This window comes from Lissotriton helveticus, chromosome 8 (genome assembly GCF_964261635.1).
Source record: "Lissotriton helveticus chromosome 8, aLisHel1.1, whole genome shotgun sequence".
Lineage (NCBI taxonomy): Eukaryota > Metazoa > Chordata > Amphibia > Caudata > Salamandridae > Lissotriton > Lissotriton helveticus.
The window spans coordinates 406489802-406516478 of record NC_136069.1 but is presented as its reverse complement, the minus strand read 5'-3'; the positions used below and the strand labels follow the sequence as shown (position 1 = coordinate 406516478).

At 41.5% G+C, this 26677-nt stretch overlaps 1 protein-coding gene across 1 annotated transcript in view; it reads right to left on the bottom strand.

Moving 5' to 3' along the window:
• Positions 1 to 1404: 1404 nt before the first annotated feature.
• Positions 1405 to 26677, bottom strand: part of FREM2 (FRAS1 related extracellular matrix 2) — a 635470-nt gene continuing 610197 nt past the window's right edge. Inside the window, exons 20-24 of the mRNA XM_078657234.1 lie at positions 21149 to 21283; positions 18683 to 18809; positions 15313 to 15500; positions 10132 to 10278; positions 1405 to 5083 (exon numbers count right to left, since the gene is read on the bottom strand). Of these exons, the coding sequence (XP_078513360.1) occupies positions 4574 to 5083; positions 10132 to 10278; positions 15313 to 15500; positions 18683 to 18809; positions 21149 to 21283 (1107 nt within the window). The 3' untranslated portion in view covers positions 1405 to 4573. The remainder of the gene's footprint in view (positions 5084 to 10131; positions 10279 to 15312; positions 15501 to 18682; positions 18810 to 21148; positions 21284 to 26677) is intronic.

Genomic DNA, 26677 nt, shown 5'->3' with positions numbered 1-26677 from the left:
TTTAAGGGTACTCACAACACTATCCAAAAGTAAGCTTTCCTGTATCCTTTATTCAGTCTCACTATAGGCTGTCAAGAAACAAAATTAGATGCAATACTCCAGAGTGGCAATCTTTGCTCAAGATTGGATGTGTTTTGTATCAGTTGCACATGCCTTGCATCTATTTCTTGCTTTCCCCTCTTACTGTGTTTCACCTGCCCACTGGAGCTTTCTGGTTAGTCCGTAGATTTGCTATTTGGTTTGGTCTGAACACAGGACTGCAAACAGAGCCGCATAAACAAAAAAAAAACAGTTTTCTGCTTTTAAGTGCAACATACTGTCCCCTAGTAAAACTGCAACAGAAATGTGGAAGATACTAGTGTTGTTCGGTGGTTTCACCTCTTTTCTTATACAATCTGTTGCTCTTTTCTCATATCGTATCATTTTACTCTAGCTTAGAATACTGTTATGTTAACGTTAAGCAATTTAGTTTGTCTGCAACCAGGATCAGACTGGGACAGAAAATAGGCCTGGGCATCAAAATAGAAGTGGCTTGAACAGGGACCCATGTCTGGGCATACTTGTGCCGCCACTTAGGGAGGTCCTGGCCTGGCAGTTTGGGCTGGACTGTTCCAATCAGAGCATGGTCAAGTCGGATGTGCACATTGCTGGGTCTAAACTGAGTTGGTATGGTGTGCAAAATAACAATGGATTGGGATTCTCTCCTATTGATCACGAGTGGCTGGGATTGATTCAAGCATTCCAACCATCACTTTTTTGTATACTATATTGGATTCCAACTACTAGGGACTAAGAACATGAGCTAGGATGCCACATCAGTTGAAAGATCTGACTCAAGACTATTCTTATTATCAGGTTATGCTTTACCTTGCACTATGGGCCTGCACTGCCTGATTAAAGAGGCCCGTTGCAATGGTTAGTGCTGGTCAGAAGTTCAGACACATTTTCATACTTAATATATGAATTTGCCTCTTGCAATGTGAAGTGTTGTTTTCTATTTCTGGTTCATGAAGGGGACAAAGCCACAACTTATGTGGCACATAATTATGATAAAAGGTATCAAGTTAAAGGTATATAAATAATTTTTCTTCGCTAGACAGAACACAAGCATATGTGCATACCAAAGCACTGATTAAGTGTCATTTTTAGTTTTACTTGGAAAAATATAGTGAGATAGATGCTTATCTAAAAAAAAAATCTATTTTGTGGATAACAGTTGGTGGGAATAGCAGGATGGAAATATAGAAATCAAATGGAGACTTATTGAAAAGCTTTTCAAACAAATGATAAAATACATTAATTTGCTTACAATGTATTTAGTAATGGTACACCATAAAACAAGATCTGTGCATTTTGTGATTGGAGAATATAAAACTTTAAAAAAAGAACGCTCTGACACCAGAGTGAAAAAGTGACATTTATTGCAGACCAGATTGCACTTTGAGGTCCATGTTGCAAATTACAGTACTGGCTTTCCTTAAATTGGACAGTTTTAAAGAAAAGGTGATACTTTAATGGCATGTCATAATATTAGCAATAAGAAGAAAGTTGTTCAACATTCTAAATGAAGAGTATTCATGATGGTGTAGGACAGGATCTCAGTGAAGAACTCCTTGCAATAATATGTTGTGATATTCACACAGAATGTGTAGATGGATCAGCAAGAGATGACTACATTAACTGATGTTGAAGGTGCAGATATGTGAAACTTTCTGACCTACACATGCTTATTTCGAAATTATGTAGAGCTTTGTTAAATGAATTACTATCGATTTGTTGTATGTTATCATTTTTAAGGAACTGCTTCATTTCCGCAGTCATGCGTATATTTTATTTTGTCATTCCCACTTCAAAGGCTCTCCTTCCACAATAGTCTGTGTTTTACATCATATCCAGAAGGATACAATTATAAAATAATATCAAAGAGTTTTAATAAGTAAACAGTTTCAAAATAATCTACATGTTTTCATGGCATATATAAATATTACTGTTTTCTGCATCTGAATTGTAAATGAAATGTTGTTGCATGTCAAACAGACAAGTCTCCGCTAGTACTACAATGCAGTAAAAAAATAAATCAACACAAAACAGATTCACCGCAGTATGTGCGTGTGAGAGACAGAGAGAGTATCTCAGCACCAGGTTAATTTAAGCAGCTACATCGTACACCTGATCTCAACACAGCCATATAACAATTGATGTACATTTGCTTATACAGTTCTAGTAGCTTTGTATACAGCAACCCACCTATGTTGTTGGTTTGTGGCATCAATGTATCACAATACCGACTATGAACTAAGTTGTCCATATTTTGAAAGAAAATATTAATGGTGTATGAATTCCCACAAAAAGTGTACTTCCTGAGTAAAAATAAAAAACTAAAATGATAAAGATTTCGTACCACAAACATGTAATAATGTTCAAAACGAACTGATGCTCTTTTGCGCCTGAAGCTGCAGAAAAGAGTGTCATGTAACAAGGTGGATTGCTGTGTAGCATCAGGTACTCTTCACCTGTCGTCAGCAGCCACAAACACTGAATGTGTTTTAAGAAAGAGAGATAAATGACCCATATTATATTTAAGGCAGAGCTTGCACAATACAGAAATATAGTAATTGTACATGCATACTTTAATGTTTTGATGCTAAACCCATTCTTATTAGGTTAATGGGCAATTAAGAAGACTATAACCTATGTCATATAAATATCGCTGCCAGGTTGGTCAAAAAGCAATATTGAAAGTGGTATATGTGTAAACATGTATTTCCTTAGAGGGGGCTGATCTGTACCATGTACCACCATTGAATATTGACATTCAAGGGAGTGGTTGCAGGGCATTTGTGCCCTTTCATAATATGTTATATTATGTTATATGTACTTCAAATTGTACTTGAAGAGGAAACTGAAAAATACAACTATTTTTCAACCTTAATTCAAGATCAAGAAAATGAATATATCTTTCAAAAAACCTTTTTTGTTTTCAATTTACAAATGGTATCCCTATGCAATATGAAGTAAATACATTCTCCTTGACAGATAATGCACAAGAATGTTTTTCTTATGTTACAATATGAAACGATTTCAGAGAATGAAATCACATTTACACTTTGCCATTATGAGCGTCCCTCATATCGTAAATATTTAAGGGTCAGGAGTATGTACAAAACATAGTAACAATTAACTGGCCTCCTACCCTTTGCATATTTATAAATATGTGTTATGACTTGCTAAAACTGAGTTTTGTCTAAGATTTGGATATAAAGATCATGTTTTACTTTTTGGTTTCATTACATTATTATATGGTTTTGGCCAGGTGGTAAAAAAAATCCTTATGGGATTCTTAGCGGGATGGAAAGTTCATTTTGCACAAGTGCTAGTGGTTGATCATTACCACAAATGCTTGCATGCATATTTTTTAGAGTGCTGCACCACAGAAGAACAGACAGCTATGAACACCTGAATAAAGCGTACAGTAAAAACTGAATATGAACAAAAAACACCTTCTTTCAGGAAAATAGTTATGCGTATTTGAGTTATACTGTGCAACAGAAATTTACCTCAGCTAAACAATGCTAATATTCTAGTTCTCCTACTCTTAAGTAAAGAATATACAGTAGCAGAAGAGTGTGTTTCTCAAGAGGCACAATGATTATACATTAAATAAATGCTTGTTCCCATCAATTTGATATTTTCAGTATATTGTTAACACATGTAATTCAATTGCAAGTTAAGAAAGAAAATACTCAATATTGAAAACTCTAACACAGCTATTGCTTAGTTCTTATAGAACCTTGTCAATGTTGAAATCTTATTACCTTTTATAGAGATTATATGTTGTAACATCTCTGGTATTTTTATCCATACTGTGCACACTAAAAAAATAACTTACTGCACAGTCTTACAAAAGATACTTTTAAACCAATGACAAGCATTCAAGGAAAGTGCCTTATCACTCCATTGAGCATTCTTTGAGTTCACAAACAATCTTTGGTTTAATAAGAACTTATATTAGCAGAGCAAAGAGAATTGAGGAAGTAACAGTGTGAAAGACAGGAAACACAAACTTGCTGTTTGATAGTAACATTGCATTGTCTAGTCAAATTTATTTTCGTTGGCAAGTTTTCTTCCAAATCAATGCAAACGTTCTCACAGACTAATGCCTTCAGATGAAAATGTAAAAAAATGTAATTCATCAATGGAATCATGGCATCTCCAAAGTTGGCACTTCAGTATATGTAATATATATTATCTTTCCTTTAGGAAAAAAAGGTCTTCAGCACCATTAGATATCTTTTTTTTTTTAAACAGTGGAAAATATTTCCCATTGATGGTGTTCTCTCATTAGCTCCTAATGTGTAGTGCATTGCATAAGTCCGACACAATTGTTTTCTGTGCAAATTAGAATAGTTGGTTTGGATTCTATCTATTCCGTACAACTTCAAATCGAAGAGTTCAAGTACAACTGGAGCCACACACCCTGTACTTTTGTCAAAACAGCACACCATTGCTAAATACAGTATTTGAAAAGGTTTGAGGCACTAACAGAGGTGGGTCCATGCCACTGAATGTTGGCTCACACTTCAGAGCTGTCATTGTTATAACCAGGTGGTGGCATCATGGGCTCGCTGCTGCCTGAACCAGTCTGTACTTCTGTCTTCTTCGACTGCTGTTTACGCCTTACCAACAAAATAATAATTGCTACTAAACAGATTGCCAGTAGCATTGCAGAAACTCCTCCAACAACTGAGACAATATTGACCTCTGTATCCCTGTTATTCACTTCCCTAGGTGTGATCCCATCAAGAATAACCTCTCTTTGAGGAATCTGTTTTTTGTTTGTTCGGTCAAGGGCAATGTGTTGGATATTAGTTCCCCTGCTGTTTTCAACACCAATCTCTGCTGCAAGAGGTGGAGCTTCTCTAACAGATCTCTTCTGGTGATTCTTCAGTAACGTTTTATGGTGAACTCCTTGAAAGATCGAATGATGTTCTTCTATGCTTCTTTTACCAATACCTCTGTTTGCATTTTCCTTTGATCTAACAGTATAGATTGTGTGGATGTACCATTCTCGACCTAAGGAAACCTAGGAACAAAAGATATTAGTTATTATAAACGTGCAGCTTGGAATACATTTAAATACCCATTTAAAATTGAAACAAATGTAAAAAAACAAGAACGTTTTACCCGTGACATAACCACATAGGGGCTTTACATATCTTTTGAATCTCAAACCAAGTTCTCATCCTCAGGATATCAGTAAAGAGGGGATAGGTGTTGTTTACTGTCACACACGCTGAATCAGAGTCTTTCCAACTGTCAAAATGCTTAGTACATCTGTCTCTAAATTGGCAATTTTACAGACTTTCCAATCCCAATCAGTATAATCCTTCATATTACAGTTGGTTGTAAAATAACAATGCTGTGAAATAATAATTTTCTACAAAGATTTAAAAGGCTGACATGCCGATTTTAAACAAAACAGTAAGCGTGCACAATATACCAAGTCAACTTGCACCACACATTCCTACCTTTACATATTGCCACAGTGAATAATCCTTGCAGTCAAAGATGTAAGTCAGCATTGGCTGTATTAGAAACTAACTGAATAGTAAAGTTGGTCTTTGCATCCTAGGCATAAACCCTCTGTTCTTCTGAATACATTTCTTCAGAATTATTTACTTTATGTTCTTTATTTCTAAAGCACATAGTCACTGATTGTCCTACTGGCAATGGCTAAGTTTTTGTATTCTTTTGCAACTGTCTGTAGTGTATTTTCCTAGTAAAAGAGCAAAGTGAGGCAATTCTAGATATGGGCAACTTGCACTGCAAATGACATGCCACATTTGCAAACATTAGAAGTCTACTAGAATGTTGTAAATTAAATGGAATTCACAGCTTGGCAATGCGAGTGATCACAGATTATCCAACTTCTAAAAGGGCTCTAGGGAGTACATTGCATACTTTAAAAGGGTATGGATATCGATCAGTAAAGAGCTAGGTAAGAAGCAAAGGTAAAGGAGAAATTAGGGCCTCACTATGTGCTTTGGCCAACTATTTGATGGTGAGCCTCTTTCAGAGTGATTATGATTTTTTTGATACACTCTCAGCGCAGTCTCTTGAGAGCATACATTAGGTTGTTACTATACAAATATTGCTGTAGATACCCAAAAACAACTCCCTCCTTAAGTTAAGTTAAATCAGATAAATTAGATCCCAAGCTGTAATTGTTTCAATGCTTTCAATAATGTGATAAGTCATCTTTTGATGGGTTCTGGTACCGTCTCTGCATTCAATGATACATTAATCAAGGAGGTTACAAGAGGGTCTGTACTAGGTTTTATTTTTAAGGTTTTATGTGAGCTGCTGTTTTCTGGTAACCGAGCGCGCTGCCTAGTTTTGATTAAAACAGTGGCTTGTGTAACAGAAACGGGGTTGAAGTCCAATAATCCAACATTCCTGGATTTCCGCACCCACTCCTGAACTATTGTTGCCACCAGTATAGATTGGAAGTGGATATCACTGTGAAAGAAACTAAACATATGTACAAGAATATCAGAGGTAAAATCAGCTGGTCCACACCAGAGAGACTTACAGCTGAATGTTTATGAACTATTTAAATAGGTCTTTTATTTCTTTACTCTTTCTCATTTTCTACAGAGTAGAGTAAAGTAAAAAGATGAACCTTTATAACTATAAATTCTCCCCTCGCTTAATCTGAAAAGGATAATGTAATAATCCAAAACTACAAACCAATTTCACAAAAATATTTTGGAAAATGGCAGATATTCGACCCTTCTATTACACTGTATCCTTCACACAAATAAATGTTCTTTTAACATAATCTGACGAAAAAATACAAAACAGTTTGGAGTGCGAACCATGTTCTAAACACTTTACTCAATCACAGCACTATAACACTGGTAGGTTTGGTTGTCAGTACACATTTCATAAGCTCAAATGAATTTGAAGTTGTCCCTTGTGAACCCATATATTTATAATTTTTTCCTGACAATGTTCTTAAAGGGTTATTATACTCTTCAGTTAAATGCACTTCAGGAAAATATTGGTTCTGGCTTCGGTATTACTCATATTCTACCAGAAGAGGAGTTTCATTACAAGGCACCTCTATAAACGGTGATCAGTTACCCCAGTTTGGCTATGTGGGTGACGTTCTAAATCAAGTGAACACAACTGCCTCTTCACCTGTTGAATAAGAAACAAATCTGGCACATACAGGCACATTTGAGGAAACCAGCTGTAATAGGTCCATGTAGATAAGGTGTAGAATAAAGAAGAATGCTTTATTGATACAGTTCTTAGTTGTAGGTAAGTATCCAACATAGAGCAGTACAGAACCAAATGTGGAATAGGTCTTCAGTACAGAGTCACAGAGCCCCACCAGGAGCAGCCTCCTTGCTGCTCAGTGCATCCTCTCAACTGACACTCCACACACAGGCATTCCAGCATTCTATTACCTCACCAACATTCCACAGTACATCCACACTGGCTGAGCAGCAAGGCAGAGAAGCAGGAAAGGTGCATTACACTAACGACCAGAATACTACACAGGCCTTCGAGTGAGGTCTAAAGATTGGATTGAAGGTAAACCCTACTGAGATCTGAAATTCATCATCCGGTTGATGACAATAAACAAACATATGCTGCATTTCTGTAAACCTCCTCTTGAAGTCAGACTTCTGAGTATTCATTCTGATGAGGTTTGTGTAGACTCTGTGACCCGTTAGTCCTAAAAAAGGTTGAGAATCTATAATCTGCACTCACGTGCTACAACCCTGCATGGGTACATATTAACAAACTTTAGGAACACACTAAGGGCCTCATTTATAATATTTTGACGCATAGAAGAGCAGAAAGCCTTCTACCTGTGCTGCCGTGCATCAATATTAAGGGCAGGAATGCGCTGTATCTACAAGATATAGTGCATTCCTGTCCTTTTCCCCTGCACAGGTGCACAAACAGCAGCCGGGGGCGCCAGCGCAGACACCCTTGCATCATTTTTTAAGCGTGCCTGCGCTGAAGGGATGGTTGTTTATGAGCAGGAAGGTGTTCCTTCCTGCACAAAACTATCATTAAAGTCACTTTCCTCTTTCTAAAAAGAGGAAAAATGAGGAGAAATTATAAAGTATTTTTCCTCATTGCGCCTCCTTACACCTCCCTTGGGGAGGCGTAGGATTCAAACGCAATCCCAGGTTTAAAAAATGTTGTAAATCTGCGAATGTGTCAAGTTCCTTGGATGTTGCGGGGGAACACCCGCAGCAACTTCCATGGAACACTCCTTTCAGGCAGAGTTATTCGTAAAAGAGAAACATATTTACAAGACCATGAAAAGTCACACAGGGTGACTTTACATCACCTTGTAAGACACGTCAATAAAAGTGACGCAGCGGCAGCGCAATGGGCTTGTAAATAAGCCCCAGAATTTTGCATAAGTGCACATGGAAACCTGTGACAATCGAATGTTTACTCACACAAAAAATCTTCATTTATGTGTAATTATATTACAAGTGCAAATCATACTCTTTCGAATTCAAAACGTGGCCTAGCTAAAATGTTATTTATGTGCACAAACATTATTGTGAATTGGATCCAGTAAAAATAATCCTTGTGCCATACATGTACATTTGGTGTATGCATAAAGCTTTCTATTATTGTTTTTTATGGAATTTCGAGTAAACTATCCAAGCTCGAAGATGGGAGAGACTAAAGTCAGCCAGTGGTGGCGAGGGTACTGGTCACCTTACGATTACCCAAGGGCACAATCAGCCACCTATTCATCAGGTGGGTACTTTGTCAGAGAGATCTAGTGGAAATGAAAGAACATGGCAGAGGCAGGGTAGGTGGAGTTACTGCTGCCATGTGCTAGTGACCTCCCCTGTCCCATCTCTGAATGAGTGGGGCATCATTTACTTGCTGGGAGGAGGCAGATTACTCTTTACTTTCAAGTAAAAAATCAGGTGTCATGTCTCATACCAATCCCATTGTCCATTCACATACTGGCCTGCCTCATTTAATTTCCATGCTTACACTGTATAGCAGCAGCAACATGGGAATAACGCTCTACGACTTGGTATCATAATACGTTGGCATGAGATGAGGGCGGCAGATATCTAGTCTCCCAGGGTAAGCCCTTGGTTTTACCTTGCTGGCACACAGGCCCGTTCACAAATCATGACATCTGGACACAAATGGGTTATAACTTCAAGTTCGAAAATGGCTATTTTGACCATTCCACTGCTAATTGCTTACCCATACTAATTTTAGCAATACTTTAGTGTCTGAATTCTGCATTTTAACACTTTCGATACTGGGGGGCTTATTTACAAGCCCCTTGCGTCGCCTTGCCCCATCATTGCGTCACTTTTTTTTACACAGTGGCAACACACAAGTACACTCTACCCACTCTCTCCACTTGTATGCGTGACATACAGGACCAATGTAATAGAGCGCAAGGTGAGTTTTCCACCTTTTCACGCTCAATAATGGTCCCCATACAGTAGACGGTGCGTCACTCAAAACTAACGCATCGCCTCTTTATTTTGGCGCATTGCTAGAGTTGCGTCATTTTTCACGCCAACTACAGCAATGCAACAAAAACCCTACACCATTGTGTAATACGGCGCATCCATGGTGGCGCAAGGGTTTCTTCCACAGGTGCAAAAAAACTGATGCATCTCTGCTTTAATACAGCAATGCGTCAGTTTCTTGTAAATGAGGCATGTCCAAAGACCTGAACACGTTTTTTCAGTGATTCATCTCCAAAAAATGAAGTTGACATTCACAACCTCATTCCCTGCAGGAAATGTAATTTAATAACAAGTAAGGCACAGGAATCAAATATGCTTTAACATCTGCATTCTTGTTGTGGTGTTGTAAGTGTGGACCCTGTATCCTGCAGCCAGTATAAATGCATCTACAGATGTTTTCCCATATCAACTTATCATACTGTGATGCTTCTTCATATGTTTCAAAGCTCTGATAAATTTATAGTTGGATGCAAGCATCCATCTGCTTCAGTTTTCAATAGGTCTAATATTTTCTATCACCTCTGTATGCATCAGGTTGGGAAGCCAGTCCTTCTGCTCTTAGGATTGTCTCGGTGCTTCTGCTCACCTGAAACAGAGGAGTGGAGTCCACTTTAAAACCATCAGATCCAGGCTGTCTAACTAGAGGCAATCCGTCAGGTTCATCCACTGCCAGTTTTGCATTGAACGGAACAGCTCCAAAGGTGGTGGCCTGTGTCTCCGGTTGTGCTTTGTCCTAGATAACAAAGGTGATTGAGACAAGTTGATTTGTAAACTCTTGTCTGTAATAAATGATTACATTGCCTGTTGATAGAAAGACACAAGTGAATGGGCTCTTTGAGGTTCAGGGTGAGGTACAAAGAAGAAAATGGAAAAAAACATTTGAAATGAACAATACACATAGAAACACCAGAACTGTAATTGTGCATATGGAATTTCAAGACAGCTTCAAGAACAATAAAGCGTTACGAAACAAGCACTGGCAAAACCTAGCTCTTGCCTTTTGGCTGTGCTAATGCAGACCTACTTACTTTAGCAATGGATTTTTCTGATTCTATTCAGCATCAGAAAAAACCCAAATAATAATAACAAAAACAAGCATTGGTAAATTCAATAGGTTTGGCTAGTTGAGAAGTTCTATTTCTAACTTGTTTTTGAACTCTGTTTGTGATTATTGTGATTCAGTTAATGAATAATTGATCATGAAAATGAGTAAGTGGGCAGAGAGGGGAGGGAGAAGCAGCAGAACAGGTAGAGGGTGAGATAGCAAGAAAACATGTGCACTCCTCTTGGTTACCGTAATAAACAATTTCTTTCCTGAATGTAGCATTGGAAGTATATAAGTCATCCGTAGGTATGGTAAAGAAGCTAGGCTCCCGGTAGTAAAGTAGTTTATTCAACTGAGGAACATGAGTAATTATTTGGTGGTAATATGGGCCACCCTACCTTTGTGAGGCAGTGTGTTCATTCACCTGCAAGCCAATAACAGTCAGCCACTGATAGGGTTAGTTAATTTCACATCCTCATAACCCTATTTTGCATTACACAATCGGTGCAAGTTGCCAGTACCTCACAGGAGGATTATCAGAGTTGTTGGTGAGTGATCTGTTGTATGCATTTAGCTCATATACACATGAATTCCTCCCACAAAACTCATTCCAGAGGAATAAATTACCAGCTATAAGCGACTCCATCTGTTTCTCGTGAAGTGCCATTTTATTTTTAGAACGGAGGCCTAAATTCTTCTGCCATAGTCTGTGTACACATCTAGGGGCCACATTACAGAACACAGCATACTCTTATTGTTTGCGCAGGGCGCTTCATTCAAAAGGTGCGCCTTGCGCAGACAAGGAGAGTCCTCTGTATTATATTTAGGGCTCCCGGTTTTATGGATATTATTTTTTGGACATTTCCATCAGTATTTATCCATATTTATTTTTTGCTACTTTTGTCTGTATTTATCCATTTTTATTTTGGGTTTTTTGAAAAAATAAAGCTGAAATTAGTATATTTCCACATTTATTTAATCGATAAGTATGTACTCATGTTTGAATGCCTGCCAGGTTTCAATGCTGCAAACAACCGCTGAAGATATATCAATGCACTTATATGTAAATATGCAAACTTCAGTATCAACCTTGTGTATATTTATCTACCGCTGTTAAAGCCTCTTTACTTAAATCACTTTCTCTTTTTAACCATGTTACCTATCAATCCACACAGCTATGGGCCTGGCAGTCATGGCAGACAGTATTTAGAATTACTCAAAAAGCTAATTTCCATTTTTATCTGCATTTAAAAATAAATACAGACACGAAAATAAATGTTTTCTGTCTGTATTAATCTGTAAAAATCAGTAAAAATGGAAAACAGGGAGCCTTAATTATATTGAATGCGCTGCCCCCAGGGCTGCCGCAAAGTTGTGCTGCCCTGTCGCAGAGCATTCACGTGAAATATGGAGTGGCTTTGAAGCGGCCACTCCATGTTTCACGGTGCAGGCAGCAACACGTCTGCACTTTTAAGGGAAATTAGAGATCCTCTTGCAAGCGGGTGCAATGAGTGACTGCACTAGCCTGCAAGGGGATGTTTGGGGGTCCATAGGACCCCCTTTCCTCCCTTCACAGAGTTGCTATCATGGGACGCACTGACAGTGCACCACCTGTCACTGAGAACTTATGTGCCTCTGTGCCCGCATCTATAATACGGAGCGGACACAGAGGCAAAGGGTTTCCCTCATTTGTATGGGGCCACACCCCCATGCAAATAAGGGAATAACATCTGGTGATAGTGCTGGCCATCGCCAGCACGATCTGTATTATAGAAAGGGCCGTACAAGCATCTGCGGCCTTTTCTGTAATACTAAAATACCCCGGGGGTTCGCAAAGCGGGCGTACGTGCCCTTTGTACCCCCGGGGCACTTTCCATATTAAAGCCCCATGTCAATGAATTACGCATTCACCCCTCTTACATCCATACTAGCAGTAGCGTAGGAAGGGGGTGCGGTGGGTGTGGGCCGCCCCGTGTGTCATCACTGAAGGGATGACAAAAAGGCAAAAATATGTGTTTTTTAAGCACATATTTTTGCCATTTTGTCAAGCCGGGGGTTACAAGTGTCATCACTGAGGGGGGTTAAAAAATGGCAAAAATATGTGTTTTAAACACATATTTTTGCCATTTTGTCAAGCCGGGGTGAGAAGAAATTTTCCGCACCAGGGACACACCTGACCTTGCTATGCCACTACATACTAGTATAATGGGTTAGGACTCGTCTCTCCAGAACTACCCCCCAACTGTATGCCGATTTTACTAAACATGCACAAGAGATTGACTACTGGTGATCTGTGGTAGTTAACTCTGTCACTAGTAACAAAGCCCTAAATAAAAATGTACCACCTCGCCAAGCGCCTCTACCCATTTCTGTGCTATGGATACGGCACAGGAATCAAAATAGGATAACGACTACACCTCTGCAGCCATTGTCCATACACATTCTTTGCCCAAACAGATTACAGGTGATCCATCCATTGGGAAACTCCATTCCCGGAGACCATGGGAAGATAGTTCAAGTGGTCAATTAAACCATAATATGCAGGTTCTATTGTTTTAGGACACGCAGAAAACCGCTGGGAGGAGCACTATGGTTGGATCTGCCCATTTTACAAGACTCTTAGTTACACTTGACATCTGAACTAGCCAACCATAAGAGAGGGTCATTTATAGGAAGATAGGACACATCTTGAACTGTAAGTAAGTGCAACATGAGTACTGGGTCTTCCCTACACCAAATGACCCATGAGATAGGATGCCATATTGCTGAAAAAAAGACAATAGGTCTATTTAGGGAAAGGCTATTATCTGTGCCTGAAGAGGTTGAATCGTGCACCAATCATCTTTGGAATTTTCTGGTTAAAATACAAGATGTGTTCAAAGACATTGTACTAGATTCTGGAGAACACAAGACGTCCTGTCTTTCCTGAATCTGGTCTGTCCCTCACTAGACCTTTGTTGCAGCACTGGAACTGTAGGAGACCAAAGAACACCAGGGGGTTCCCGTCGGAGATGCAGAACTTGCCTGCTCCAACTAGGATGCAAGTTCACTTGTGGTCAAGCAGCTGGACATCCAGGGTATAGGTTCCTACTTGTGGATCCTTCTCAGCAGAAATGGTTTTAGGATGTCACTTTACATTCCTCAATGCCAGGTGACTCTGTCACTACTTAGCCGGCTAGTGTCCAAGACCTCAGCGGTCGGGTCAACTCTTGTCTCATGTGGTCTAGCTACAGTCTGGAAGTAGCCTCTGCTTCTCCCCAACAATAGAGACCAGACTTGACCCCACCGCTGGGATCATACAGACACCATGTTACACAACTCCTACACAGACAGCTATAAGTACAGCCTCTCAGCAATCCTGTAACTTCAGACCAATAGATGACGAACCCTCTTTGGACTCAACAAGAGCAGCTATATTTATTGTACAAAGCCCTTGAAAAGACCCAGGCTTGCATGACATGACGGGGCAAAACATGTGTTGGCGTTTTCTCTTTCTGGTGAATGCCTCTCCTATGATGCAAAGAATGAAGAAATAAAGACATATCAGCTCTAGCATCTATTTTGAACTTATTTGATGAAAGTAACTAACGTGCCTGAATTTACTTTTGTGCTTATGGAATGGAATTACATAAAAATGATTTCCTTAATACTGCTGTAAATATCTTCACTCTTTAATACAATACTCTACTGGAAGAATTGCCTCAGTGTGTGGTTCTACTTTGCCTACTGTTTCAGCGCTGACTACTAACCCACATATGGGGTCATATTATATAAAGTGCTCGGGGGCACAACAGGCATTTGCGCCTGCTTTGTGCCCCTCTGGGACACTTTGGTATTACAGAAGGGGCCGCAGACACTTGTCTCTTCTGTAATACCAATAGCACTGGCGCACATAAAGCACCAGCACGGTCTTCAAGGGGGCATTCTCTCATTTGCATGGGGTTGTGCCCCATGCAATGAGGGAATCCCTTTGCCTCTGCACCCGCAACGTATTACCGACATGGGCGCAGAGGCAAAGAAGCCCTCAGGAGGTGCACTGTCAATGAGCCTCCTGAAAGCAATGAGCCTCCTGAGAGCAGCTCTCTGCAGGGGTTAAATGAGGTCCTATGGACCCCCCAGACATCCCCTCACTGACTGCACCTGCCTTCAAGTGAATCTCTATTGCCCTTTAAAAGTGCAGGCCGGTTGCCGCCTGCACAGTGAAACATAGAGCAGCTTTAAAGCAGCCACTCTGTATTCCGCGTGAATACACTGCCCCCCGGACAGCACGAGTTTGTGGCTGCCCTAGGGGCAGCGAGTTCCCCATAACGTGGCGCATTTTCCATCATTGCACCAGAGCACCTTTTTAAAGGTGCACCCGGAGCATTCAAGGAAAATGCATGCCATGTGCAATGCGGCCCATGAAATCAGACGGCTATATGCGTGCACCCCTTTGCTAGGTTAGTGCTATACAAGTAACACTGTTCATATATTATCTACAAACTGTAATCCTTGGTGGATCAGATTTCACAAACCTCCATATGACATATGGAGCAAATTTACATAAATATGGGTGACTGCGTAGTCAGAGTGGAGATTCAAGCTCGGTGTGAGCACCGTGTTGTGACACGTCTTGTAGAGGGCAGAGGGATCCTGCTTGGGGATACCAATCCTGCATTAGGAGTGTCTAAGATTTAGTGTGATCATGTGATGTACTCACTCATTCCAGTGTTTAAAACCTACCAGAATCTTAAACTGGTACAAAAGAGACGGGGAATCAGCCAGGCAGCCATATTCAGCATCGACGGGGTTGTATTTGGGTACATAGCCATCAGATCCCGTGCACAGAAAAACTTTCTCAATAGTGCAATGAAACGAGTCACCCAGGTTCTGCACTGGATCCACCATCACACGTCCAAATATTGGTTCACCTGAAACACAGACATATTTCATGAGAGGCTTCTACATATTACATTTGTAAATATGACTGACATAAAAACAAGGAGCCTCTTCAGTATTGAAGTAGACCAATACATTCTGGTGTGGACCCCTTTTCTATTAAATCTAGCAGTGATCTTTGATGTGACTGGGATTAGTATACACAAATAGAATGACAAAGTTTCTGCGTGTGTGAACCTACATACGAAAAAACTGATGAGAGCCCAAAAATTCCCATATAGCTATAAGATCAAGGACCTCATTTACAATGTTTTAACGCATGATAGTGCAGCAAGTCTTCCTGATGCTCTGCCGTGCGTTAAAAGAAAAGAGCTGGAATACGCCATACTTACAAGATACAACGCATTCCTCTCCTTCCCTACACTGGAGCACAATGGGCTGCCAAGCACCAACGCAGGCCCCCTTGCGCCAATGTGCGTTGTAGGAGTGATTGTGCACCTTCCTGCACAAAAACAATCACAAGAGGTATTTTCCTCTTGCTATGTGTGCTGGAAATTCAGCACACATAGAAAAGGGAAAAACGAGGAGAAATAAAGGTATTTTTCCTTGTTGCGCCTCCATTACGACTCCCATGGGGAGGAGTAGGAATCTGACGCATTCCCAGGTCTACAAATCCTTGTAAATCTGGGAATGGGTCAGGTTCCATGGATGTTGCGCGGGAGGACCCATAGCAACACCCATGGAAAACCCCTTTCACGCAGAGTTATGCATGTAAGGAGGCTATCATTACAAGGCCATGAAAAGCCACATAGGGTTGCTTTACAAGGCCTTGTAAATATGGGCAGGCATACTGCGCCGCCGGTGCTTCAAAAAAAGTGACACACCGGCAGCACAATACACCCCCAAGTGGAATTTCTTTCCGCTGACTGTTAAAATGGGATTTGTGGTTGGCTAAGGTTTGCGCCAAAGCCAGGAAGAAACCACACCTCTAATGATGCCCAAAACGTTGGAGGGCCCGCTGCTTGACGGGGTCGCTCTGACTGTGGGCCCCGCACTGGCACTGACCCCAAGAGCCCCAGACGCCAGAATGGCCCGCAACCAAGGCACTATCAAAAGGGAAGCCCTTACTCACCAGGCTTCTTCTCTTCTCCAGGCGGCTCCTGACGGCGCTACCTCACACGGGAGCCGAGAGATCCGCACAGTACTTCACCCGGTCCACCTCAGACGGCAACAGTGCTTCTCTCTGCGCGGCTGTAGGGGGCGGGGCTCTCTCGCTCCTGGGAGCCTCGCGGGGACCCGCTAAACCGCTCTTCCTCCGGGAACAACTCCTCACTGCCGCAGGGCTCTCTCCACTCATGGGAGCCCTGCCGAGCCGCCATAGTCCTCCTCTCCCCACACGGGAGAGCAACGCGGCACGGCTTCCTCGGGACTTCCCTCAGGTCTCCCGAGGCCACGCGCATGTCTCAACGAGAGTGCCTGACTTCCGGGTTCGCATTTGCAGCGGCCTGGCAATGTTTGGAAAGCGGCTCGGGCTGCAGTGGTGAGACGTGGGGTGGGCACCTGCTGTGATTTAAATAACAAATATGGGCAAAAATCGCGGGGTGGGCACCCGCGCAATAAAGTATAAAAATTAGCGGGGTAGACTCCCGCGAGACAACGCTCAATGCGGGGTGGGCACCCGCAGCCTCAACATCGGTAGGGAGGGGGATCCCCACGTCGGGATTCCCTCCCACAAGCTGCAGCCCAGCGCTGCCATGGTGAGTAGATGCGCTCCTTCCTCCTGGGGGAGAGATGAAAATAAAGCGCTTCCAGAGTGTAAAAAAAAAAGGCTTCGGAAGTCTTGGAGCAAAGAAATGGAGCCACCAGCTCCTAAGTCAATGGAAAGTCGTCCAGGCATCCAGGGGCTGAGCAGGGCCCAGGGAGGCAAGCCTTCCCTTGGGCCCCAGCAGCAGCACGCCCCTAGTTGTTTCAAGTCAAGAACAAGAAAATTTTACATGGGGTCACAGCCCCTTTTTATACACACATTTCCTTTGTTTAAAAGGGTGCAGGCAATGGGAGAAGCAGCTACAGCTGGTTCAGGGGAACTCCTGAGCACTTTGCTTTGCTCAGCCCCTCTCTCCCTTTCACTGGCCAGGCTAGGGACCTCAGATGCACCACAGGGGGTGGAGCCAGCATTTTGGAGGGAATGCACAGCCCTATGCAGGTCCCAGGTGCAACTCCTCCCTCCCATCTACATGCAGATCTCTCCATTCACCACTGGGCAGACCCATCCTGGCTCCTGGAGCCAAGCACACCAGCCAGCTTCTGTCAATCACAAGCCAGACAGTCAATTCACATTCACTGCACACAGAAATGCCAACTTCTAAAAGTGGCACTTCTCCACTAGACACAATAAATCTGCGCACACCGGCGCGCAGAATTTAATCTCACGAGTTTGCACATACCAAACTCGCCCCTGCACACCCCACCCATCAGAAACTACCATGGACACACATATCCCCATGCATTCCTATGGGAGGGCAGGCCACTCTCACCACACATACAGAGAGCGCACGCACTTTACACTGGACCACAGTGAAAAAGTGCGCAGAGGCCTAAAATCACCAACACCAGGTTACAGAAACAGGCAAGGAAAATGCAAAAAGTTTCGGGGTGAACCTGCCGAAAGGGCCAAGTCCAACACTGACTGTATCTGCTCCAGAAAAACCTGTTTGATGTAGTGACTCTACAACTAAGATCAGGAAAGGGTCTTTCTGCTTTTCAGAAGAGTCACAAATCATTTGCAATTCCAGGATGGGGACCTACGAAGAAATCGCTTCTGAATGCCTACACACCTAAGAGTACACTGCCGTACGCTGCAGTGTGCAGGAAACCCCTAGTTATTCCCCTAGAATGCAGTTGAATCAATTACAACTAGAGGAAATATTCTGAATATTTTGGAATTGTAAAGATGCATTTTTATTCAGTTCAAGGTTGGGATTATTCAAGGTACAAAGATGCAAAATTATTTATTAATGGAGTTCTGGACAACAGGCAATGTTAGGCATTCTGGAAATAGCTCCCACTCCACAGCTGTCTCCATCCAAATTGAGTGTGTCCCATTCTACTGCATGCTTCCATATAACAAGTGTCTATCGAAATTCCACCACAAACGCAAATGTATGTTGTATTAATGCAGCACGGCCGACTTGAATATGTGTAAAAATAATCTCACCTTCTGAAAATGATATGTCACTTTCTTGTCCAAACCCCATGGATCCATCCGACAACCACAGCGCCTTCTTCGACAGCAGGAACAGTTGAGTATTCAAGCTGAACTCTGCAGCCACTGGGTCACTCACCTGCAAGAAGCATTTTAGATGTACTCATGGAGTGATAAAAACAGTAAGAGCAAGACTGCAATATGATGCAAAGCAGTAACAGTACCTTCTTATAGCAAACCTCCCCTATTGGCTCAATCACACAGCAGCAGCTCCTCCGCTAAGGTGGAGGAGTGTTGCCCCACTGCTATGTGAGCAGTTCAGAAAAAAAAGAAAATGTTAATAACGCAATGTTGTTATCACTTTATTTTTCTGTACAGTCTCAGTTCTAGGGGTGGGACTGGGCTGTCTAGAGCAGGGGAGGAGTGGTGGGCACTCTCTTAAGTGCACATGACAGTTAGTTTGACCGACAGTCTTGGGCCGGCCAAACAGTCATGCGCACTTAGCGTGTTCTCCACCCGGCTGTGTTGCACAGCCTGGGTGGAGAACATGCACAGGCTCCCAGTCCCTGTCTGAGGGCCAAACCACAACGCTCAGACCAATCATGATGCTGCTGACATGCTGGTGACAGTAGTGTCGTGATTGGCTTGTGGAGTCTGGGAGCCTGTGTGCTTTCTGCTTCTGGAGTCAGTCAACCGAAGAGGACCGAGAGGCAACTGTCGGCCTGCAGTTAAGTGATTTTTAAAAAGTTGTTTTTTATCCCCGCCATGCCACCCCTGTTAAGTAGCAGGTACCACTGCAATCACAGTGTGAAGCATTCCTCTGAGTACACCCTCCTTCACTGCGCTGCTCTGCAGGGTGTACAAGGATGACAAATATGTACTTACACATCTGGACACAGCATGTGCCACCTTGCACTCCACTGCCCTTGTAAGTGCTCTCCAAACCCTCTACCGATATGAGTCTGGTATATCGCTGCACACCCCAAGGACCATGCAGGAAGGCATTGTCTCACTCAGAAGCACCTGAGGCTTGTATACAATGCAGGACCATTCCAGACTCCTGTTCCCTCAGCTTTGCCTTCTGATGCCCACAGAATGGCGCCAACATAGGTGTCCCCTTACCTGGGGCTAATTGGTTAAGGCATGCAATGACCTACAGAGAATTCTTACAAAGATACTGACACTCCAGCATCGATACATGGTCATAACATCAACATGTGTTTTTACTTTTCAAAGCCTTTAGGACTACCACCTTGAATTGTGGTTTGTCTAAGAACTGTTTCACCAAATGGGAGGTTTGTTTTGTTTTGCAAACACGTTGTTTAGCAAACTAAACACAAAGTACACTTAATAGAGAAAGGTTGTATGTTACAAAGGTAGAAATAAATAAAATGATAGAATACATGTTAAATACATATTATAACTACCTGAGTTGTCTAATGCTCTGTTAGTAAAAGGTCAAAGAGGACATAAACCTTTCTCTAAGAATATTCCTACCACTTTCCGATTTTAGATGTTTTGGTGGCCACTCACGAAAGCATTTAAGAGTAAAGGAGGTTGAACTACAGCAGAACTACTTCACGTAGATATACATGTGTTTTGCGAATTGGCCCTAGTTTCGGATTACCAAATAGGCCCCACTCCTTTTAGGGGCCACACGACAGCGGGTCAAAATATTGATTTGATCTTGAAAGAAATTACAATCAAGCTTTCTTAAATTGTTTCCAAAAGATAGAAAAAAATGAAGCAACTCAAAGAAATAAAAACTTTACATTAAAGACTCTAGAGAGAACATACTGTATTAATGTAATGTACCAATTGAATTAAAGTTTTGATGGTTTATTACAATTTTTAAAAATATAGTTTTGTTTAATAACATTAATAATTGTTAATGTTTAGTTTTAAATTTGGTTTATTAAAATTGTGGCATGGTAAAATTAAAAACATATTAGGAGATAATTTGCGAGAGGGGTCCCACAATTTTGACTGCCTAGGGGACTCCACGGGGTTTAATCCGGCACTGTTTGGCCCCAGGGAGTCCAAAAGGAATAAATGTTTCACAACTCACCAATAAGAGAAACAAGAGCCACTTTCGAGATTTTGTGGAATAAAGGGGCATTATATCAAGGCAGGAGATAAAATTATCACCGCTTTATCGGCAGAAAACTGCTGATAAAGCGGCGATAATGGGCTTGATAATATGCTCTATGGAATTCCAATCAAAGCCCATATTAGATGTGAAGACAACTAACATGGGCTTCGATTGGAATACCATAGAGCATATTATCAAGCCCATTATCGCCGCTTTATCTGCAGTTTTTTGCCGATAAAGCGGCGATAATTTTATCTCCTGTCTTGATAATATGCCCCAAAGTCCGATATCCCCGAATAACGCTGTATTTTTGTGAGCACGGCATCACTTGGTCAGTCCTGAAAGGTAAACAGACAATGACAATTCTTTAGTTGCGACTGATGTACCTGCTGAAAGCGAATATCAAGGTCGAAAGTGATTGGTTCTCTGGGATTGCAGACCACGGGCAGGCTGTACTCTTGATAAGGTGCGGTGGAGCAGGGTATCAACTTCACGGTGTATGTCCCAGAATAATCCCTCACCTGGAAAAAAAAGAGAAAACATATTTACCTCACTGAAACGCTAACATTTAGCAGTCAGACTGGTAGGAAGAAGTCCAATGGCATGGCGAAAAACAATTGTAATTTAAAAATCTTTTGCCACCCATAACGAACTTGTCACTCACAGGGAAAATAACTCTTTTTTTATTACATTTCCTCAATGTGTACTGTATACTAAAAAACATAAATGCTTGAGGGAATAGCCGCAGACACAAGAGACGCAGACATTTACATCACGTGTAAGTCAAATGAAATTCTGCTCATAGCCCTTACATTCAAGCACTACTACCTATTTCCTGGAATGTGTCATCCCTGGGAAAAAGTAGGAAACCTGCGAATGCCATTTGATAATTACATCTACCTCAACTTCTAAATCATTATTGATCCTATATCAGCCTTTTATCACACATGCCTTCTTTGAGGTGTTCACCATCCCTCAAAGTATCTCGGAAAATCGCCCATCAGTGCTGTGCTCATGTCCGGCCTGAACTACTGCAACAGAAAATCACCCGCCCTAGTTATGCACCTGCCCTGCCGGGACTCAGCAACAGCAAATCACCCATCAGTGCTGTAGTCATTCACGTCCTGCATGGTCTACTGCAACAGAAAATCACCCATCATGTCCTGCCTAAATTACTACAACAGAAAATCACCCACCCTAGTTGTGCGCATGTCCTGCCTGGACTCAGCAACAGCAAATCACCCATCAGTGCTGTGCTCTTGTCCTGCCTAAATTACTGCAACAGAAAATAGAGGTAGAGGCGGACAGCGTTCCCCAGTAACACCGAGACAGTTGCCTTCTATGGAACCATGACGATGCCCCATGGGTGGAAACCAAAACTCTTTGTACTTACTGTGAAGCCTGAGTACCCTTGGCCATGGCCCGGTAGAGCTGTAGTATGCAGCTATAGAGGAGTCTGGCTCTCGTTCACCCCCTCAGCCGTCACCTACCCAGCCGGACATCGGACATTGTTTATCACGGTTCTTCACGGTTTGATAAGTCTTTCTCTTTGACTGCTTTGTTCCCCCTGAAGTACTTACCCCCATCCTGTCTACCTGACTCTATCTGCATTCCTCTCCCCTGTTTACCTTTCCCACTACCCTCCATTCACCATAAGACGGGTGTCTTGGCTATGCTACGGGCTAATAACTTAAATTATTGTGTAATCTCATGTTTTTCTCCTAAGCCTATACTTGTAATTGCAACTGTAACTGCTGTCATTTTGATATCCTGTCACCCGCTGATCCTCATGTAAAGAGCTCTGATGCCTCCAGGTCTAGCCAGCGCTATCTAAAACTCTGCAAATAAATAAATAAATATTAAATATGAAAATCACCCATCCTTCTGGCGCTCATGTCCTGCCTAAACTACTGCAACAGAAAATCACCCATCTTTGTTGTGCTCATGTCCAGCCTGGACTAGTGGAACAGAAAGTCACACATCCTAGGTGTGCTCATATCCTACCTGAACTACTGCAACAGAAAATCACCTGCTGTACTCAATGCCTGCCTAGACTACTGTAACAGAAAATCATCCATGAACTATGGCAACAGAAAATCATCCATCCTTGCTGTGCTCATGTCATGCCCAGACTACTGCAACAGAAAATCACTCTTTTTTCTGTGCTCATGTCCCGCCTAGACTACTGCAACAATATATATATATATAGTCAAAGGGGAAGGCATGCAAAAATGATTGAATATACACAAATACAGTTCACTGTAAGTGAATACAAAAGGTGTGCGAATGTGTCCGTCTTGATTTCTTTTAAAACCTTTTTTATGTCTAGATCACACCATCTACAATTTGATCACTTCCTGACTGTTTTACACAACCCACCATAATATGCAGACTAGAACTGAACCAGATATAAGCACAGACGTTATCCATCCCGGTTCACCAACCCCACCAACCCCTCCTCCCTCTGTTAATATAGAGAAGGAGGCTACAGTTGAACCGCAGTTTGCAGACCTCTCATTCTGGCATTAGATGGAGAATCTTGTGGGAGTAAGAGTGGAATTAAATATCTGCAGCAAAAGGGCACAGAAAACCCAGATGTGTATAAGTATGTGTGGATGTGTAAAACATAATAGTTTATGACACAGGGGCATTTAACTGCATCGTACATTACCTTTTCCAACTGCAAAAGTCCAGAACAGCTACAAGAGAAAAGCCTTACTCCAATGTCGGAATTCTCATTTTTTCCCAACACTCTTTAAATGGCATGTGCTCTACAGCTTGTCCCACAGATATTGACCCTTCTAAATGATTTTCCCAGGAACCCTTCTACCGTTCTCTTTAATATATGCCTCTACATTTCCTCTCCTCTCTGCATCATTAGTCTCTTTAAGTTTCCTGACTTTAACTGTCTTTCATCTTTGCCTGTCTCATCTAATTTTCACTTTTTCATTGTCTCTTTTCACGCTCTCTCCCCTACTAGTAAGAAGACTGCCTGCTTTTGCTTAGGTTGAGAACATCTAAGACAGAGGTCTTCAAACATTTTGAGACCCCCTTGTCAACTTTTTTGGGCATAAGGACCTTCTTATGACAAAAATTTCTAGAACCTGGTACTCCTCATCATCGACAACCATAAAGTCCCCAATTCCGACAACAAATAATTTTTACGGTTGGGAAATAATATATATATATTTTTTTATTTGCATATATATTAAACAGTGTTTAGCAAACCAAAGGTCAGTGAGCATGGTGGTGTAGTCAAAGGTGTAGCTAAAGCCAAAGGGCCTTGTTTATGAGGAATTGGCATAGGGCAGTACCGCAAGTCTGCTGGCGGCACTGCCAATGTGAAAGTGCAGGAATGCACCATATTTATGAAATACGGTGCATTATTCTCCATTTCCCTTGCGTTGGCGCACAAATCGCTGCCTCGCACCAACACAGGCAGGGTTGTTTTTTTAAAAGTCAAAAAGCTTTTATTTGTTTCGGTACTCAACTGAGGGCCACAAATATTATATAAAACAATTTACAAAAGAAAATTCATTACAAATTAATATAATGTTTAAAAGGATTTTAAAAATGTATAGAAGTTATAACATACAAGTTCATTTGGTGGCTGTTTACACACCAATAATAGTTCCTTTACTGTTGAAATTCTACATTTGCGGTATATGGGCTCTAGATATCTTGACCGTGCTGTTACTACATTAGAGCTAGGGCATGCAAATAGGAGGTGCTCGATGTTCTGGTCACCCCCTTGACAAAGGGTACATAATGGGGATCCACCGGGTGACCATCTTGATGTAAAGGTTAACACTGGTAGGATTCCTAATCGCAGCATTGTAATTGCCCTCCTTGCACCATGTGTGAGGGAAAACCCTATGTATGGCTGTGCATGCTTGTACTCCAATGATTCAACGAAGAGTTTATAAGTAGATAATTTGTTACAATGTGCGAAGTCAAGTTCAAAACTCAGTTTAGGGGTAAAACATTTAAAAAAATGTTTCAATTGCGAGGCTGACCAGGTGAGCAAAATATCCGTACTGATTTTGGCAATTTGGAATACCACAGTCATATTCCTGAAGAATGTTTGCTTTGAAGCATCTAATTCAAAAGTCTCGATTTTAAGCAGGGAACGTAGTGTTTCTTCTTTTGCGTGAAGGAGATTATAGGCCCACCTGATAACATTAGCAACAGCTATAGCATAGGAACTTGTAAGTGAGAATTCTAGTCTTAGAGCTTGGACCGGTGTGGATTCTGAGACCTTCAAGATTTTTTTCAGGATTTTCCCTTCTTTTTGGTCCATATAAGCCCACTGTTTTATAGGGATGTGCTCCATAGCGTAAGATAAAACAGGGGGGATTTTTACTCTGTATATTTTTAGCAGTGAAGAGAAATGCCTGTTCCCTGTAGCAGAGTAGAGTCTGGAGAGGGCCCCGGCATGTAGTTCCGATTTCCTTTTTAAGTTATTTATCTGCTTTGTATTTTTTAGATTCTTTGAGAAGATCCTACCGAGATAGGTGTATTCATCAACCTCTTCTACTTTTTCTCCGCCTAGCCTCCAACAATACTTAGCACTTTGTTTCCTGCCAGAGAAGGAAACAACTTTTGTTTTCGTTAAATTTGGAATTAGGAAATTGTCCTTTGAATATTTATGTAAAATATCTAGGAGCTTTTGTAAACCAAAGGGCGTAAGGTCCAACATCACAATGTCGTCAGCGTAAAGCAGGGCGTGTATACTTTGTGCAGCGATCTTTGGAGGCAGACTTGAACCTTGTTGTAGATGATATGGCAGGTCACTGAGGTATAATGAGAATAGTATCGGAGCTAAAAGGCACCCTTGTTTGAGTCCATTAGCCGTTTTAATTGTTTCAGTCAAACCTTTTTCACACCCCATTTGCACTTGACACCATGTGTTGGTATGGAGATTAATTATAATCTGCAGCAGTTATTCCGGTATTCCTAGTCTCCTTAGTTTGTTCCATAAAGTTGGTCTGTCGACACGATCAAAAGCGGTAGAATAGTCTATGAATGCTGCGTATACAGACTGAGATTTCCGTACTATATATTTGTCAAGAATGGTCTGGAGAATTGAAATATTGTCAATGACAGAATGATTAGGTCTAAAACCTGCTTGAAACTTGGGTATTAAACCCAGCGAGAAAGCCCAGTCTTTTAGTCGATCCAATACCTCTGCTGCAAAGATTTTCCCTGTAGCATCCATCAGTGCTATTTGGCGATAGTTGCCGGCTATGTTTTTGTTCCCCTTTTTATAAATAGGGATAATGATGCTCCCTTGCCATGACTTTGGTATTTTCCTAGTTTTAAAGATGTAATTAAAGAGGGGTGATAGCATCTGACTCCACTCCTTGAGGTCTGCTTGCAGGACCTTGATGGGTATTTGGTCAGGGCCTGAGGCACCAGTGCTTTTTGCTTTTCGAATATGCATTGCTATAGAGAATGCTGAGGTGTTTATAATCGGGGAATTATTCTTTTCCATGGTCTTTTCCGCGTCCTTTTCATCAGGATTGGTTGGGTTTGCCTTATATAGATCACTTAAGTAAATTACCCAGTCATAAGGAGGGACCGGAATTGCTTGAAGTTTCTTTTTTGTTCCAGTTATTTTAGCAATTAGGGACCAATATTCTCTCTGATTATATTTTTTAGCGGCTATTTGGATATCAACCCAATTACCGTCTTGCAACGTTCTTTTGTAGCTGTGCTTCTCTCTTCTTAATTGGTTTTTTAATTTATTAATTTCTGCCTGAGTTGATGGAGAAAAATTCAAGTATTGAGCTTGTATGAATTTATTGAGTATTTTAGCAGTAGGTGTATTCCAGTTTTTATTTTTGTTGTTCTTCTTATTATTTACTGATGAGACCTGTTGTAACTTATCTAGAAGAGCACATTTAAGTTTGTTA